General features: G+C 44.2%; 2 protein-coding genes across 2 annotated transcripts in view; one reads left to right on the forward strand and one right to left on the reverse strand.

Annotated features, from left to right (window-relative positions):
- The window catches only part of LOC133027831 (serine protease HTRA1B-like), a 10,399-nt gene extending 2,813 nt beyond the window's left edge, over positions 1 to 7,586 (forward strand). The window contains exons 2-10 of the mRNA XM_061094974.1: positions 317 to 416; positions 707 to 821; positions 927 to 1,016; positions 2,878 to 3,072; positions 3,499 to 3,531; positions 3,844 to 3,958; positions 4,804 to 4,861; positions 5,613 to 5,708; positions 7,042 to 7,586. Of these exons, the coding sequence (XP_060950957.1) occupies positions 317 to 416; positions 707 to 821; positions 927 to 1,016; positions 2,878 to 3,072; positions 3,499 to 3,531; positions 3,844 to 3,958; positions 4,804 to 4,861; positions 5,613 to 5,708; positions 7,042 to 7,210 (971 nt within the window). The 3' untranslated portion in view covers positions 7,211 to 7,586. The remainder of the gene's footprint in view (positions 1 to 316; positions 417 to 706; positions 822 to 926; positions 1,017 to 2,877; positions 3,073 to 3,498; positions 3,532 to 3,843; positions 3,959 to 4,803; positions 4,862 to 5,612; positions 5,709 to 7,041) is intronic.
- A 1,648-nt stretch (positions 7,587 to 9,234) lies between these two features.
- c21h10orf88 (chromosome 21 C10orf88 homolog) lies at positions 9,235 to 17,419 on the reverse strand. The gene is made up of 9 exons (XM_061095039.1): positions 17,239 to 17,419; positions 15,149 to 15,314; positions 14,798 to 14,989; positions 14,635 to 14,704; positions 13,592 to 13,783; positions 13,347 to 13,475; positions 13,142 to 13,262; positions 12,740 to 12,935; positions 9,235 to 10,160 (listed from the first exon to the last, which is right to left on the reverse strand). Exons 2-9 carry the CDS (start codon positions 15,283 to 15,285, stop codon positions 9,953 to 9,955), a joined length of 1,245 nt encoding a protein of 414 aa, XP_060951022.1. The 5' UTR covers positions 15,286 to 15,314; positions 17,239 to 17,419; the 3' UTR covers positions 9,235 to 9,952.
- Position 17,420: the final 1 nt, after the last annotated feature.

The raw sequence follows: 17,420 nt of genomic DNA on the forward strand, positions 1-17,420 counted from the left end.
AAACATCTGCAGCTGTGACAGATGCTGGTTGCTAATGTGAGGTGTCGGTGCTTTCGTGTGAAATATTACAATTATGTCAGAAAACATCCTGACGTGTCCTCCTCTCTCGCTGCGTCTTTCAGCCTCTGAGTCATTTCCTTTGTTTTATCAGCTTCAGTGGAAACACAGAAAGTGTCCAGCTGCTGTCAGACCTTCAGTTTAGATCCTGCACATCTGGATCAGGTCAAACACAGCAGCTGCAGTGCGTGTGTGTGTGTGTGTGTGTGTGTGTGTGTGTGTGATACAGCTTGATGACAGTGTGTTTTCTCTCCTTCAGGTCAGCAGGACCCCGACAGTCTTCGTTTCAAGTTCAACTTCATCGCTGACGTGGTGGAGAAGATCGCACCGGCTGTGGTTCATATTGAACTGTACCGCAAGTGAGACATGCTTTCTGATTCACACACAGACACACACACACACACACACCGACACACACACTAAGGTCAGAAGGTAGTGGTACTTCACTTTATTGTCAGTTCTGGTTTGGCACTGATACTCGTTTTTATCGTGTTCCATATTTGGACCAGTGTGACTTCAGGTTCCATCAGTCTCAAACAAGCTTTTAAAGAAAGGATTGTATCTTGTGTAGAGATTCATTTCTGTGAGTAAAAGACGTCGGCGGCCATGTTTGATGTCCTCTTTATATTTTATATCTGTCTCTGCTCAGGACGATGTTTTCCAAGCGGGAGGTGGCGGTGGCCAGCGGCTCCGGGTTCATCGTGTCCGAGGACGGACTCATCGTCACCAACGCCCACGTCGTGGCCAATAAGCAAAGAATAAAGGTACGCGCTGAGAGACATGGTCAGAGTGAATCATGTTAACAATATCTTTTATCCACAAAAATAAGATCTAAGGAAACAGCATCCTGTTCCCTCCTCATCCTCCAGGTGGAGCTGAAGAGCGGAGCCACATTTGATGCAAAGATTAAAGACGTGGACGAGAAGGCCGACATCGCTGTGATCCAGATCGATGCACCGGTGAGTAGTAGTTCCATTCTTCATTGAGGCGTCTCCCTCTCCGCCGTTCGTCATGAGGTTTCAGATGTGAACTCCACAAGCTCATCCAGTTTCTGTGACTAGTGTAATGTGTGGAGAAGCTGAGGAGAATGTGCAGAGGAGCAATCAGGTGCTGACAGACACTGGGAGCAGCTTCACTGCAAAGCTTCTACAACACTCAGGTCATTAGAACGTGGACGATGTCGTTCATTATCTCATTCATACAAGATCTGAGTCTCCACGGATTTGATTCAATTATGAGAAGTGAGGATAATTATTGGTTTTCATTCAGAAGAGACCTAATCTTGACTTGTTTTATCATTTGATGTATAATTTTTCATCTTTATCAGGGTCACGATCCGTCCGGTTCAGCTCTTTCAAAACGTTGTCCCGCTCTGTGTTCTCCTTGGTCCCGTGTTCCTCTTAGATTGATAATTTTTTTGCATGTCTTTATTTTTCCAAAACAAACTCACAAACTCAGGTATTTGTTCTTCTTTTGAAAATGTGCTCTCATAAACCTTCCAGTGGGATGTTAGAGGGAAGTCACCTCAGCACATTAATGTAATGAGTCATGAAAGTGGATCAGTGTGGAGCAGGTCAGGAGACAGAGGAACATTTCATGTGGGTTTTATTCTCTCACAACATTCAACTCATTAAATATGTTGATGGATATCATCAGTGTTCATCAGAGCTGCTGAAGCCTGAAGAAGGTCTGAAGAAGCATTCTGAAAGAAGAGACAGTTCCATGAGGTCACATCTGCTCTGTGGAGTCCGAGGAACTCACAGGAAATGTATAAACTAATTCTTTGTGAGGGATTCTGAACTGAACCATGGTAACCCACTGTGGGCTCAGTCAGCACAGCTGTCATTCACGCTGCATTAACTCTTAATTAAAAAGACAAAACCCACAGAACCATCTTCCTCTGATGACTCAGTCCTGAACAATGGGCTCGGTGTGTCTGCTTGTTTGAGCCGGTTTCGTTCTGGGCTGAAGACGAGAGTTTGAAACAGAAACATTCTGAATCAATGACTGAACATGAACATGGACGACACGTCTCAACTTCCACCCAAAGTACAGAAGTAACCCATCGAGCAATCCCCCCCCCCCCCGTCTCAGCTCATCATCATGTCAGCAAATACATTATTAAGACACACTCACACACACACACACACACACTGGGTTAGCTCATGACATGTTTGGGCCGAGCTTCGTGGTGAAACTGAAACTTGGGGCATGAAATTGTTCAGAAATCCCAAAACTGCTCAGCACTTGTGGTTGAGGTCAACATCACACCCACAGAATAACATGAAGCAACTATCCCTCCACCCTCCTACACAATATCACATCCCATCACAATACACACACACTTTCACAATATGTTTCATGATAAATATTCACCTCTGCAGCCATATTCTCTTTCCATCTGCTGGAATGAGCCCAGTGGCTTCAAGTGAGGAGATGAGAAAGTGTGACATTGAGATGTCCTGTTGGAAACAGCCGTTGACTGCAGGTCAGTGTTGAGTGTGTTGAGGTGAAGTTGCAGAGTGTTTCCGATGCAGCTGCCAGACGATAATCCTTCACAACGACCAGCGGGTCGTCCTCGTGGAGATTCACAGTTTGAGTTTGGTCAGAGTTTGGGTTGTGGATGAAGAGCTGACTCAGCTCCAGGTTCACAGAGCATGTATGAGACGGCTTCAACTCGTTTGTCTTTGTCAGTCATAAATCGAATACGTTTACTAACCGTTCACTGTCTTTGACATTTGAACATGTAGAGTTTTTACCTCAAACTGAATCCTTCCTTCAACCATATGTCTTCCTCTTCCTTTGGTCCTGGTGGAGCAGACCAAGCTGCCGGTGCTGCTGCTCGGCCGCTCGGCCGACCTGCGGCCCGGTGAGTTTGTGGTGGCCATCGGAAGCCCCTTCTCCCTGCAGAACACCGTCACCACGGGCATCGTCAGCACCACCCAGAGGGGGGGCAAGGAGCTGGGCCTCCGCAACTCCGACATGGACTACATCCAGACCGACGCCATCATCAATGTGAGTGAAGAGACAGGAACGAAGAGAGGAGGGCCCTGAGGCTCAACACTGTGTGGAGAAAAATCAGAAACCTTCCAGCACTTTTATTCCCTAAAGTCTTCAAATTCTGCAAAAGTGAACACGACATGACCTATTTTCAGGTTTATGATAACCATGTGTGAGTTTGACTGTGTATGAAACAGCCTGAGGTTATTCTGTCTCAGTTCCACGGCTTCTTGACTCATTTACAATCCTCCACATTGATCTGCTCACTGGCTGCATGTGGACGGGAGAGAATCCAAACAGCAACATTATGAAAGGTCATCAAAGCTGTTGGTGAATAACAGGACCTGTTTTCATCGTTTATTAGGAACAATTCTAAACAAACTCAATATGATTCTTTCATCCGGTGTTTGCTTATCTCTTTTCTTATATGTTTTCTTGCAGTACGGCAACTCAGGAGGACCACTAGTCAATCTGGTAAGTGAGAGAAAACTGAAACAGATTCAGAACCTTTCTGTCCTTATATCCTCATTGAATTCTTATAATGTACACATATTATAAGAATTGTTTTACTATTGACTAGACTTGATAATATTCAATATGTTGATTAAAAAAAAAAGATTTAATATCGACCTTGAAATTCAAGTTCATTTTACTGGTTCATCACCTCACGACAGAAGAAACAGACGCTGAGCTGTGTGTGTGTTTGTGTGTGTGTGTGTGTGTGTGTGTGTGTGTGTGTGTGTGTGTGTGTGTGTGTGTGTGTGTGTGTGTGTGTGTGTCGTGCAGGACGGAGAGGTGATTGGCATCAACACTCTGAAGGTCACAGCAGGAATCTCCTTCGCCATCCCCTCCGTTAAGATCAGGCAGTTTCTGGCAGAGTCACATGACAGACAAATCAAAGGTTTGCACCAGTTTCACTCCATTTATTATTTATCTATCATTTATATTTACTCTTATATTCTTATTATAATAACAAGTTGTATCCTCGTAGACAGAAAGTGACCTTCAATGCTTTTTCAAGAGAACCACCCATAATAGATTAGATTAGTTAAATATGGATGAGGGACATTCATCATTTGGATGTAAGTCAGTTGGTAACATTTTAATAAACAGGCTGTTTGCTGTTAGACTCTGTTTGAATCTGATCATCTTTACTTTGGAGCTCATTCTGAGAACCATCCCAGAAACATGGTTCTCAGAATGGGCTCATGTGGGATGAGTCACTACTTGTAATGAAAACTATAAAAACAAAAACTATTATCCTTACAGTTTCATCATAGCAGTAAATCAAAGATGCTTCAGCAGCTTGTAAAACTGTCAATTTAAGATCAGATTATGAATCTGAGCCAAATATATATTAAAAGCATGTGTGTGTTTTATTGTCTGTTTTCTCTACATCATTACAGAGTTTAGTGGCTTCTACCTCTAGATGTTCCTCTGAAAAATCTCAGAATATTATGAACATTAATGCAGCACATGTGTTCTGTGGCTCAGTAGAAAACAAGAGAGATTATACTGTTTGCACAGGGTCATAAATGTTGTGGGTTTAAGGTTGTTTATGATTCTGTTCTTATCGTCATTTCACTAATAATCTGGAATGCATCAATTAAGTTGGTATTGTTGGTGTTACCTGACAAATGTCTCACAGGGAAGATGTTTTTCTGGACTTGATTCCTATAGTAGAAGAAGATTATTCATTTAAAATGAACAATGAGGAAACTAATCATGTTTCATTCTGTTCTCCAGGTACAACTTTCACAACCAAGAAATACATTGGTGTTAAAATGATGAGTCTCACTCCAGCGTAAGTTCTTCTCATGATTCAATACTTTATTTGAATATAGCTTGTGAACCGTATAATAGCTCATCCACTTAAGAGTCAGACTCATTTAAATAAACTGACTAAAAGGCCATTTGGTTTTGGCTCCATTTCTCAGGGTAAAGTTTGGGGTAGAATATTTTGGAGGGAAAGTAATAAAACAATAATTGTATCTGCACAACTTTCAAATCAACAACATTATTGTTTCATTAACCTAATGAAACGGGTGTGTCTCAATCCCAACGTTCAGAACTAAGGGAAGTGAGCTCAGCTTTAGATGAGCAGTTTGAACAGGAATGTGAATCAGCCCCGCCCACGTCCGGCAGGTCAGAGACCAGCTCCACCTCTGATGTGGGTCATTACTGAAGTCCCAGGGGCGAGAGGCCGGGTCCACCCTGGTCCGGTCACCAGTCTCAGAGCCGGGAAAAACAACCAGTCACACATTAACCCATTAACTTACGCTGCTTAGACTTGGACGGTGGCAAGAAAACTCAGAAACGCACGAGGAAATCACACAAGTTCACTTGAAGCTGATATAAAACGTTCATTGTGAAAAACTTTAACAACATTTAGATAAGCTCTGATCATTGATTGCTCTCTGACACCAGAGCTACTGAGTGCTGTGGTCTCTGATCACGATGCATCCTGTCCTCCAGTTCGATTCAAACCTGGTGTTCTGAGGAGAGTTGGTCTAACAGCTCATGTTCCTGTTGTTTCCCTCCTCGTCTCCCCTCAGGTTTGCCAGCGAGCTGAAGGAGAGACATTTAGACTTCCCAGACGTCACCTCGGGGGCTTATGTCATCGAGGTCATCAGCAGGACTCCAGCGGAGGCGTGAGTGGCTCGTCACTTACTCCCATGTCGCTGCCAATACCACAAACTGACAAACTGTATTTTTAACAGGTTCAAAGATTCGATCCTGAGTTTGATGTGAGACATGTTTCAATTACTCAGTTACGAGGTTTGTCACGGTGTACGTGAGAATTCAGGAAAGTAAAGTGTTTGTAGTCTCACTCCTGCAGAATGTATTTGAGCCTGGAAAGTTTGGTGGTTACTATTTGAAAAGCTTGTTGAAGTCAAACCACCAACAGCCTGCACCTGAGGAAACAGCAGAAAGAGTGTTTACGTGTTGTCTTGTGGTTTATGTGGAACACAGGGAGGAGTCAGGGCGAAGGGCTGATCCTGCTGACAGGACATTAGTCAGGTTTGAACTCTCTGTGTGAGACGGACACAGAAAGTTGACTCCAGGTTTTGAAGCTGCTGAAAAGCTGGCATTGAAGACAGAATCAGAAAGTCTCCCGCCCTGTCCGACTCCTCCAGCTTCCTGCGTCAGTCAGAGCAGATCCTCATTTCTCTCTGGCCTCATCTCCCTCGGCCCAGAAGGTCAAACTTCTGGATGCGAGAACAAAAGAATCAACGATGGGTTCTGAACTCTGAAGAGTTGGTACAATGAGGAGATTCAGATGAGCATCAAAATACACAATGCTCCATATTTGCAGACCGTAATATAAAGTAGTGGCTCTTTGTCAGACTGGTGTCCAGGAAATAGGCCTGAAGTCATGTGACCCTGGAGGACAAACAGTCTCACTAATGGAAGCAACATGTACTAGTGCACGAGCACATGTGGAAGGTTTGATTCATTCAAATAGAAAGAGGTGATTTATGAGACCAGATCAAAGACTTGATCAATTGAGTCGAAAGAAAATATTAGTCATGAAAATGACACTGATTTCCCAACATTATTCAATATCCTTATCAGCCTTTGTACATTGTTCTAGATATTCACAGATCAGTATTTACAGGATCAACACTGTTTTTCTTATTGATTATTTGATTTTTTTTTTTTTGATTGATTGATTGAATATTTATTTAAGCCTCGGAAGACACATTGAGGGATAAGACCCTCATTTTCAATGGTGCCGAGGGTACAATAAAAAAGTTGATACATTAAAAGTTAATACATTGAATAAATAGGAATGAAATAAATATGCATATATATATATACACAGTAATACAAGGTATTAAACAATTCGTCAATAAAATACTATGGCAAAGTCAACTAGCAGTTACAGTCATTGCAGGAGAAGTCAGATGTACATGAGACCAGACTCGAGAACTCTGTCAATGAAACAAATTTATTAACCTTGACGTTCTCTCTCGCCCTCAGTGCTGGCCTGCAGCAGAGTGATGTCATCATCAGCATCAACGGCGAGCGCGTCTCCTCGGCCAGCGATGTCAGCGACGCCATCAAGAGGGACGACACGCTGCGAGCGGTGGTGAGGCGAGGCAACGAGGACGTCCTGCTCACCATCGTCCCCGAGGAGATCGACCCTTGACCTCCAACCAACGACTCCACAGCTCGGCCAGTCTCCAGCTGCTTCTCAGTGTTTTTCAACCAATCATGAACACTTTGAAAAACCAAGCAACCTACCAGGGCCACACCTGCTGTGTGTGAGAACTTGTAGTTATCAGTAACGACTTCTCTTCAAAGCCGTCGCACATCTTCACCGGTCCGACCTCACGGCCCTGGAGGTGAACCCTGCTCTTCTTCCTCTAATCCTCCCTTTACTTTCCACCATCACACACCGTTTTCTTCTACGCACACAATCTTTCCGTAGTTTTGTTTGTTTTGAGGGAAAATTTTTAAATAGTATTTTTGTCTCTGTGTTTGTTGACAGTTTTTCTAAAAAGGGAATAAATACATTTTTTTAAGGTGTTGTCTTTATTAACAGTGTTGAAGTTTCAGTCCAGAGTTTGAGAAACTGAGTTTTGTGCTCACTTGAAGATTCTCTAAAGGAGCTGTTATAGATCCTTGAGCTTCTGAAGACATTTCATGAACCTCTTCCTCTTGAACTTTAGACTCAATAACTTGGATCAAATCAATCCAAGCAGGTTTGAAAGGTGCTGCAACTATAAATCTACAAATTCAACCTCATGCGCGAACCATTACTTCACAATATAATATCTCCATTAAAGATATTATAGAGGAAACTGAACCCCTGAACCCCACCAGACGCCAAGTTGTGTTCACAAGGAGACGGAGAAAACAAGTTGAGAAAGAACTCATCATCATCACTCAAACATCTTGTTCCCTGTTCTGTGAGTGAAACACTGCATGACTCAATCTGCTGGCCCCATGTGTGTGTGTGTGTGTGTGTGTGTGTGTGTGTGTGTGTGTGTGTGTGTGTGTGTGTGTGTGTGTGTGTCTGAGCCCCACCGGAGCAGAGGTGTTGTGTAACTCTTCATATAACACACTGAGCTCTGAGCAGGTTCATGCTGCAGGTCACCTGACGTAAGCCAGCACCGTGTTTTAACACAGAGAACATCTATAAACCAAATTCGTCTTCTTTTATATCTACTGTTCCTCTATTGAGATTCTTACGTCTTGTTGTAGAACCTAGGTTCAGTAGTTGTGGGTCTAAATGTCCATATTATAAGATAAACGAGGATCTAGAGTGGAAACATTAGAATTAAACTCCTCATCTTTTTTAAATCTGGTCAAAACAAGTTCCACAAGTCAAATGAATGAATCCTGTGGTTTGGGCGAGGACAGGCCTGAGGCCCTTCTTTTTAATTCTACTTGAGCTTGAACAGTCGACGGCTGTTTCCAATGTCAACAATGAACATTCGATCTTCACTTTTACACCCACTTGGACGAGAAGAAACATTCCAAAACATGGAAACTCAGGAACTGCATCTGCCAAAGAGAGATTCTGTGATGTGAGACAATTACTGAGACGACCTTCTGGTTACATTGTTGAGTGAACAATTATTTCTACTGGTTTTTATTCTAACTATTGATTTGTCTGCACAAGCCACAGAATTATTCTCAAATAGTCTGAATGACATTTCCCAGCTGGAGAAGCTCAGTTTTCCTGTCGACCTCACGGGGATGAAGCAGTGACCCAGTTTGTCCTGATTCACGAAGCACACTTTCTTCCACGACTCTTTGCTGCTGACTCCACATTTCTAACAGAACATCCGCACATGATTTTATAATTTGCTGTCCTCCTCCTCAGATATCTTCAGTCCAGACTCTCTCTCCACATGAGGAGCCTGTGACCTCGCTGGTTCTAACCCATGTGTGACTCAGCGTTCCTGGAAGGCCCTGGAGGAACAATCTGCTTCGTTGATTTTCGCTTGCGGGAAACTCATGAGCAGCATTTTCCTCTGTCATTGTTACCTTCATGAAATATCAATAAATCAGCTTTGTCAATATGCTTCAGTCAAATCGATGCTGAAAGATTTTTCTTCTGCAAAATACTCACTGTTGAAATGTACTTCTGTGCAAAAGTACGGTGGCATAAACAGTTACTAAACAATAAAACATTTATCATTATAAATATATTTTTATTTGCTATTTACATTAGTACAGTTATTAAAATCATCCATATCACAGGTCAAGTCATTTTAAAGTTTACATTGCAAGATAAGCTTTATGTTACAGACATTAAAACATTACAGTGTCATATTAAAATAACATTTGAATCAGTTACAGCCTCTTTAATGCACTCTTTTAATTCGGACCTGACGATCCTAAACCCAGATCAGTGCAGTAACAGTTTATACTGTGAAGGTGAGTGTTGTGATTGTGTTCAAACTGCTGAGCATCGAACACCACGGCAACAAAACCTTGTCCTCACGTTTCTCTGCAGTCGGGATCTGACTGAACGTTTCCTGCCAATTCTACTTTATTTGGGGTTTTGCAAATTCAACTATTGAATTTCTGGAGCTGGAACTTCTTTGTTTCTGAAGTTGAAACTCTAAGAACATCTCAAGCTGATGAGACAATCTGTGCATTGAGGACTTTCACTTAACTACAGGTAAAAGACAGAACCTTTAGTGGAGGTGATGGGTTTTTCCATCTACCGAGAAACTTCTGGTTTTACCTTCAGCAGATTATTACAGTTATTGAGTTAATGTTGTCCATATTTCCCTTTGGATCTTTAACTGTGTCTTTGTTAGTGCCTGCATGCTTCCTGCTCTGCCCCCCCCCCGCTGACACTAGGGTCTGAGGAGCACCAGGGGCAGCGAGGCCCCAGGTCACATGATAAGTTAGTCTGTTAGCAGCTCTGAGGTCAGTGCATGGCCGAAGTCGGAGCGCTGGGCTCCTCAGGTCCGCTGGACGCTGCTCCTCCTGCTGAGCTGCTCATGTCTCCCTGGTTAAGAGCCACCAGCAGGGCCTTCTCCAACTTCTGCTCCAGAGCGTCCAGGCGCCGGTCCACGTGCTCCTTCAGCCTCCGCTCCATCTCGTCTAGACGCCGCTCCATGGCTGAGTCCAGCTCCCTGTGGAGCGGGGGGACAACAGGATAACACTGATTTAAAAGGAAAGTGTATTCAGAGAAAGAGTTCAGTTCCAAAATGAGGCGTAACAATCATGGATCTAAAAAAATATATATATATAAAGTGGCCTGTTCACTAAAAACAAGACAAGGACAAATGCTTTCATCATTAATAATCATCAAATACCAGTTTGATAACCTCAGTTTAAACATCCACAGAAAACCTTGTTTGAACAGGAGCGTCAGTTTCTGCTCTATTTCTCAGAAGCTGTTAACTCCAGCTGCCACTTGTTAAAGGTGATAATAAATTAACTATGTGACTTTAGGAGGTGATAGAAAGGTGAGCAATGAGAGACCAAAACTCAAATATAAGCACCAGCGCTAAGTCAACCACCCACAGTGAGAGCCGACCATGTTCCTCCTTTAACCTCAAACTCCTGCTGCATCCATCCTCCTCATGAAACTCTCAGACAGCTGAGCTAACGGTTGATCCTAACCACCGGGACGGGAAACTCAAAAACAGGATTCACACAACGTCTCTTCTTCCAGCTCCTCAAACCGTTCCAGACACTTTGCACGTCTTTACAAACTGATTTAAATTACTGTCACTATCTTTCCCTACAAGGTGAACAAACAACTAAATGCAACCTCGTGCATTTGTCAAAGTTATTCTTGGAAATGTGAGAAACTGAAACATTTTCAAGATGCTGAGGTTATTAGAAAGTCAGTTCACGAGAAAAAAAGTGTTATCAGCAGCTTTGAAACAAACAATACTTTGTGCTGCCAAACCTTTTCTCATGGAAGATATTAGATTTCCTTCTGTTCTCGTATCAAACTGTAAATATTTCTGCGGTGGATAAGAAGACGGATGTGTTGGGGTGAAGACGTACCGCTAAGCCGCTGTCCTCTCTGCTCGGTGGAGTCAGACTCAGCTGACTCGCTCTCAGCCCACATGTGCCGCTCTGACAAAGAGACTCATTTATCAACCTCGTGGCTCCGCGTCAAAAAGACATTTTTCACTTTTTTCACAAACTAAGATCAGCTGTAAATCAAGTGAGCTCATTTTAAACCTTTTCATCAGTATCAGCTAGATCTGTTACTTATTCTCTCGTGCGGTGTGTAATGGTTGAACGATTCACACATTCAGTGCTAATAAAAGAACCCTATTGTCTCAGTGTCCGTCCTGTGGGACCAAGCACTGACCCAGCCCGGATCAATGTGTGTATTTGAGTCTGTCCGTCCTTCACTAACCACAATTGGTACCAGAACGTTTTTGAGAATCAATATGACAACAATTACTTTCACACGATGCTGAACTGTGTCTGAATCCAGACTGAGGAGTTTGAGAGTCACAGCGATGTCACTTTAAAAGTCCTGTGGACTCAAAAATGAGTGTGACTTGATTAAACTAAATTTAAAAAGTTTTTGTGATCTAAAATCAATCACAGCATTTCTGAAATTTGCTGTCATGTGAGTGTTAAGCTAGAGGATCCAAACAGTAACATCTTTCTGACACAAGGTGGAGCTAGATCATCAACTTGGAGCTCCTACCTGGAACATGGGTTCGATGTTAGAGGCGAGTGTGAAGTCAGGATGAATTCATAGTTACTCTGAGCAGCAGCAGTGAGATGATATTAAAACAAAAGTCCACGATACACACAAACTAAAAGTGAAATATAGTTGAAACTAGGGTTGCAAAATTCCGGGAATATTCAAAGTTGGAAACTTTGCATGGGAATTAACGGCAATTAACGGGAATATACGGGAATATACGGGAATTAACGGGAATTAACGGGAATAACCGGGAATAAACTGGAAATGTTGTGGGTAATTTATACTAACTGTATTTACCTTGTCATATACAGACATGAATATAAACATTTTGTTGTGTCATAGGCTGATTTGAGCCCTGAGGAAACTTTGGGCACTTGACTATATGCTTCTGCATCGTTGTGTCATTCTTAACATAGGTCTTTGCACAGTATTTGCAAATGTACACAGCCTTTCCTTCTACATTGGATGGGGTGAAATGTCTCCACACATGAGAGAGTGCACGTGGCATTGTTCTGTAGAATAAGATGAGAAAAAAGTTTGTAACAAAACACTAATGCAATGCCAGAGATATAAATAGTTAGCCAAACAATTGGAATCGTCTGTACAAATATTTTACAATTGATGGATAAATGAATGGAAATAGTCTAGATGAACAGATGAACAATCCTCAATCAGCATGCTAATATATTTCCCCAGTAATATCATGGAAACTTACCTGACTAGTCCTGCACACTACAGCAGGCCTCAATAGCCCTGCTGTAGAGTGAAGCATGCTGGGAGTTATCTGTGCATGTGATGGAAGAATGACCAGTGGAGGGTTGAAACTCAACGTTTTCTTTAAAATAGAGTTTTGAATGATGTTTTTTTTGCTCAGGGTTTAATTTGCATAGTTTTATTTTTTTCAAAATTCCCAAAATTCCCGAGCTTAATATTCCCGTGGAAAGTTTCCGGAAATTTACCGGAAACTTTCCACCCCTTTGCAACCCTAGTTGAAACTCATCGTCGGGGCACTCAGTGAAGTCCTCTCACCAGTTCCTCAGCTGCCTCTCCTTCTCTCCGGCAGCATCATCCAGTCTCAGCTGCGTCACCTGACCGCAGACGCTCTGGAGCACGGGCAGGAACTCAGGGCCCGAGGTCAGCGCCTGTCCATGTTGACCTTTCAGGAACTGTGACATCATCTCTGCCAAGTGGGTGTGGCTCACCAGGCTCCTGTCATCACCGCTGGCTAAACACAGGAGAGGATTTTACCCACACTGAAACCTGGTCAGCTGATATGGTTTGTTGAAAGGGACTAAGCAGTGAATGACCTCACTTGTTCATCTCATCACAAACTGAAATTCTATTCTGCATTTAGATCAAGTCAGAAACAATTTACCTCCACATTAGAGACAGATCCAGTCCCTGTGGAGTAGATCCTTTCTTCTCTCTTACCTGAGTTCTCAGTGTTGATGTCAGACAGTCCGGAGTCTGGAGAGGAGATGGAGCCGGTGGACATGGCTCCGTTCTCAGACACTGGAGTTCCGTCTGCAGGGCTGATGAAGCCCAGTGGAGGCTAAACACAGACACATGTTGTTGCAGGGACAGAGGGACCAAACTTGGGCTTGAGAGCAAACCACAGCATGGATAGGACTGATACCGTGGATTCTGCAGACTGGTTGTGGTTGCTGACGGCTGCTAGGGAGGTGTTTGCTCCTCGAGCCAGGACAGACAAGGCTCCACCCCCCATCAGGAGAGGCAGGAAAGCACCCAGAGAGCTGGTCTGGTTCTGGAATGAGTCACCGTTGCTTTAGTCTCTAACTCATGTTAATGTTGTAATTACCTCTGATCACCTCTTGACCTTTAATCGGAATATGAAAAGACTCTTTGCTCCTTTACACACACCTTTTGCTGGAAATGGACCATTTCCATGAGGTTCTGTGCTCCAGGTGAGAGGCTGGTTCCCATATCTTCAACCAGACACTGCACCTGCTCCATGTCGATGCCGGGGCCCCGGACCAGGCCGGGCAGCAGCGGCTGAAGACCCACGAAGACTTGACAAACCAAGACACTGCTTCTACCGGCCAGGGAGAGCAGCTAGGAGACAGAGACAGAGGATTCAGTCATATCTAGTTCTAATTGTAACTGGATGAAAAACTGTTGGGTCCAAGGCGCTTGTATGTGGAGTGTTAGGAATTTCAAACTTTTAACTATAGCCTTTGCTGACTGAACTCTAAACAATAAAGATAGGTTGGGACAGAAATAGTTTTAGCTATATATTAGGCATTCATACAAATGATTTTAATAATAACCTTTTCCTTCCTAATGTTTAATCTACGAATTAGAATGTGTGTGCGTCATAATGTTGTATGCTGATTTGGTTGAGTCGTTTGAATGTCTGTACAAACAGAACGTACAGCAGAAATAATCATCTTTTCATTCTCAGAATGGTCTCACAGCTGTCTGATAAGTCTCGAAGTCTCTGTTGACTTCATTTTGGGACATTGTTTTGGTTAAGCTGTTTGTTTTGATATAGCTGAAAACATTATAATCTTTTCTCCAATTGTAAACACCTTTGGCCGACATTGCATCTGTGGTTCAAGGACATTTATGAAGTTAACAGGTTGCCTAGCAACTATAGCGTCATTGGGAGTGTCTTCTTGTCTCGTCATTGGAGGAGGAGGAGGAACGAAGATCTACTGTTATAAAATAGACAGATGCCGGATGTTCGTGGCGCTCTGATACAACTAGTGTGTGGAGGCCCATTGCTTTGCTGATAACCTGTTCATTGCTTTCCTAAATAAATACTTTGATTTGAGAAAACCGAGTTCGGCTCTTCTTCTCTTAAAGGATAAAAGAACACGCGTTTCTCACAGGAGTCGCCATTAACAAGGTGTTTTAACAGTTTACATGACACTGCTGATGATCGTTTTGTGAGTGTAGCTCACCTTCACTTCACAAGCAGAAGATGGGAGATCCAGGATCAGCTGCTTCCTGTAGAAAGGTCCTCTGTCTTCACTGCAAGAAGAAAGAAGAAGAGAAGCTGCTACCAACACTCCAGACATTAATCAGAACAATCATTTATCATACACTCGACTGTATTCAACATACTTGTCCGGCTGGAAGCTCTCATCCCTCTCCCCCCGAACCGTCCCACAGTATTCTCCTGTCTGGTTGTACAGCTCCATGGTGCGAGCCTCGCTGATGACCAGCAGGCGGCTGATGGCGGCGGAGGAGGCGGAGCTACAGCAGACGGTCAGGACACAGGGAGAGCCGTCCTCCGTCTGCTGCAGCAGCACAGGACTGCAGCAGAGAGACACATCAGTGTTCATGTGCATTCAGATCAGGCATCTCTGGCTCTTAGGGAAGATGGAGGTGACCTACACACACAACTCCTCAAACATCATTTCTAAGTTTTTTCTGGTGTGTTCAAACTTTTCATAGCAGCTGAATACTTCTTACCGGTTTGTCTGGTCTCCCTGGGACTGAGCCAGCTCCTCGTCTCCAGCACAGACGTGCACAGGAAGCAGGACATCGGTCAGGTGACGTCCCGGAGGACAGACCCAAGCCGCTCCGCTCTTCACTGACACGTCCACCATGATGCTGCTGAGGCCGCAGGGACCGGAACCTACCAGGAGACAGGGTAGGAGACCAGCTAGGAGACCAGCTAGGAGACCAGCTAGGAGACCAGCTAGGAGACCAGCTAGGAGACAAGCTAGGAGACAAGCTAGGAGACAAGCTAGGAGACCAGCTAGGAGACCAGCTAGGAGACCAGCTAGGAGACAAGCTAGGAGACAGGGTAGGAGACAAGCTAGGAGACAGGATAGGAGACAAGGTAGGAGACAAGGGTAGGAGACAAGCTAGGAGACAGGGTAGGAGAACAGCTAGGAGACAGGGTAGGAGACAAGCTAGGAGACAAGCTAGGAGACAAGCTAGGAGACCAGCTAGGAGACCAGCTAGGAGACCAGCTAGGAGACCAGCTAGGAGACAGGGTAGGAGACAAGCTAGGAGACAGGGTAGGAGACCAGCTAGGAGACAAGGTAGGAGACAAGCTAGGAGACAGGATAGGAGACAAGGTAGGAGACAAGGGTAGGAGACAAGGTAGGAGACAAGCTAGGAGACAGGATAGGAGACAAGGTAGGAGACAAGGGTAGGAGACAAGCTAGGAGACAGGGTAGGAGACAAGCTAGGAGACAGGCTAGGAGACAAGCTAGGAGACAAGGGTAGGAGACAAGCTAGGAGACAAGGGTAGGAGACAAGGTAGGAGACAAGCTAGGAGACAGGGTAGGAGACAAGCTAGGAGACAGGGTAGGAGACAAGGTAGGAGACAGGGTAGGAGACCAGCTAGGAGACAAGGTAGGAGACAAGCTAGGAGACAAGCTAGGAGACAGGGTAGGAGACAAGCTAGGAGACAGGGTAGGAGACAAGCTAGGAGACCAGCTAGGAGACAAGGTAGGAGACAAGCTAGGAGACAGGGTAGGAGACAAGGTAGGAGACGAGGGTAGGAGACAAGCTAGGAGACCAGCTAGGAGACAAGCTAGGAGACAGGGTAGGAGACAAGGTAGGAGACAAGCTAGGAGACAGGGTAGGAGACAAGCTAGGAGACAGGGTAGGAGACAAGCTAGGAGACAAGCTAGGAGACAGGGTAGGAGACAAGGTAGGAGACAAGGTAGGAGACAAGCTAGGAGACAAGCTAGGAGACAAGGGTGAACAAGAAGAATGAGGAGACAAGGTAGGAGACAGGGTAGGAGACAAGGTAGGAGACAAGGTAGGAGACAAGCTAGGAGACAAGCTAGGAGACAGGGTAGGAGACAAGGTAGGAGACAAGCTAGGAGACAAGCTAGGAGACAGGGTAGGAGACAAGGTAGGAGACAAGGTAGGAGACAAGCTAGGAGACAGGGTAGGAGACAAGCTAGGAGACAGGGTAGGAGACAGGGTAGGAGACAAGCTAGGAGACAAGGTAGGAGACAAGGTAGGAGACAAGCTAGGAGACAAGCTAGGAGACAAGGGTAGGAGACAAGCTAGGAGACAGGGTAGGAGACAAGGGTAGGAGACAAGCTAGGAGACAGGGTAGGAGACAAGCTAGGAGACAGGGTAGGAGACAAGCTAGGAGACAAGCTAGGAGACAAGCTAGGAGACAGGGTAGGAGACCAGCTAGGAGACAAGGGTGAACAAGAAGAATGAGGAGACAAGGCTGCATGATGTCTGGACAGAAGATAGATCAGGAGAATAAACCTTCAGCCCAAACATTACAGATTTATCTGACACGTCAATGAAATCTAACGACTTGTCTAGAATCTTGATATTTCATTTTGACCTTTTTAAATTTGAGGCATTATGTGAGAAACAGATTCTTACACCTGAGAGATGAAGAGACGTCTCATTGGTTTGGTTTGATGTCGAGATGAACAGTTATATATTCATAATAGACTCTGAGCTCCTGTCCCTGTGTCATGAGCAGATAACCACCATAGATATATAGATAAAGGCCTTTTTATATATATATCTATGATAACCACAGCAGCAGCAGATGTGCTAACAGTCACATTTACCTCAAACCGCTTCAGCTCGTTTCCCTCAAGCTTCTGAATTGTCTCCTTCGCATTTCTTCAAACTCAATAGAAAAACAACTCGTATCGCAGACACCGGGAATCATCGACCGGTGGATTTGAACGGGAATTAGCTGCTAACGCTAAATCTACGGGTCGGATCAAAGCAGCAGCCGCGTCGCTGC

This window comes from Limanda limanda, chromosome 21 (genome assembly GCF_963576545.1).
Source record: "Limanda limanda chromosome 21, fLimLim1.1, whole genome shotgun sequence".
NCBI lineage: Eukaryota > Metazoa > Chordata > Actinopteri > Pleuronectiformes > Pleuronectidae > Limanda > Limanda limanda.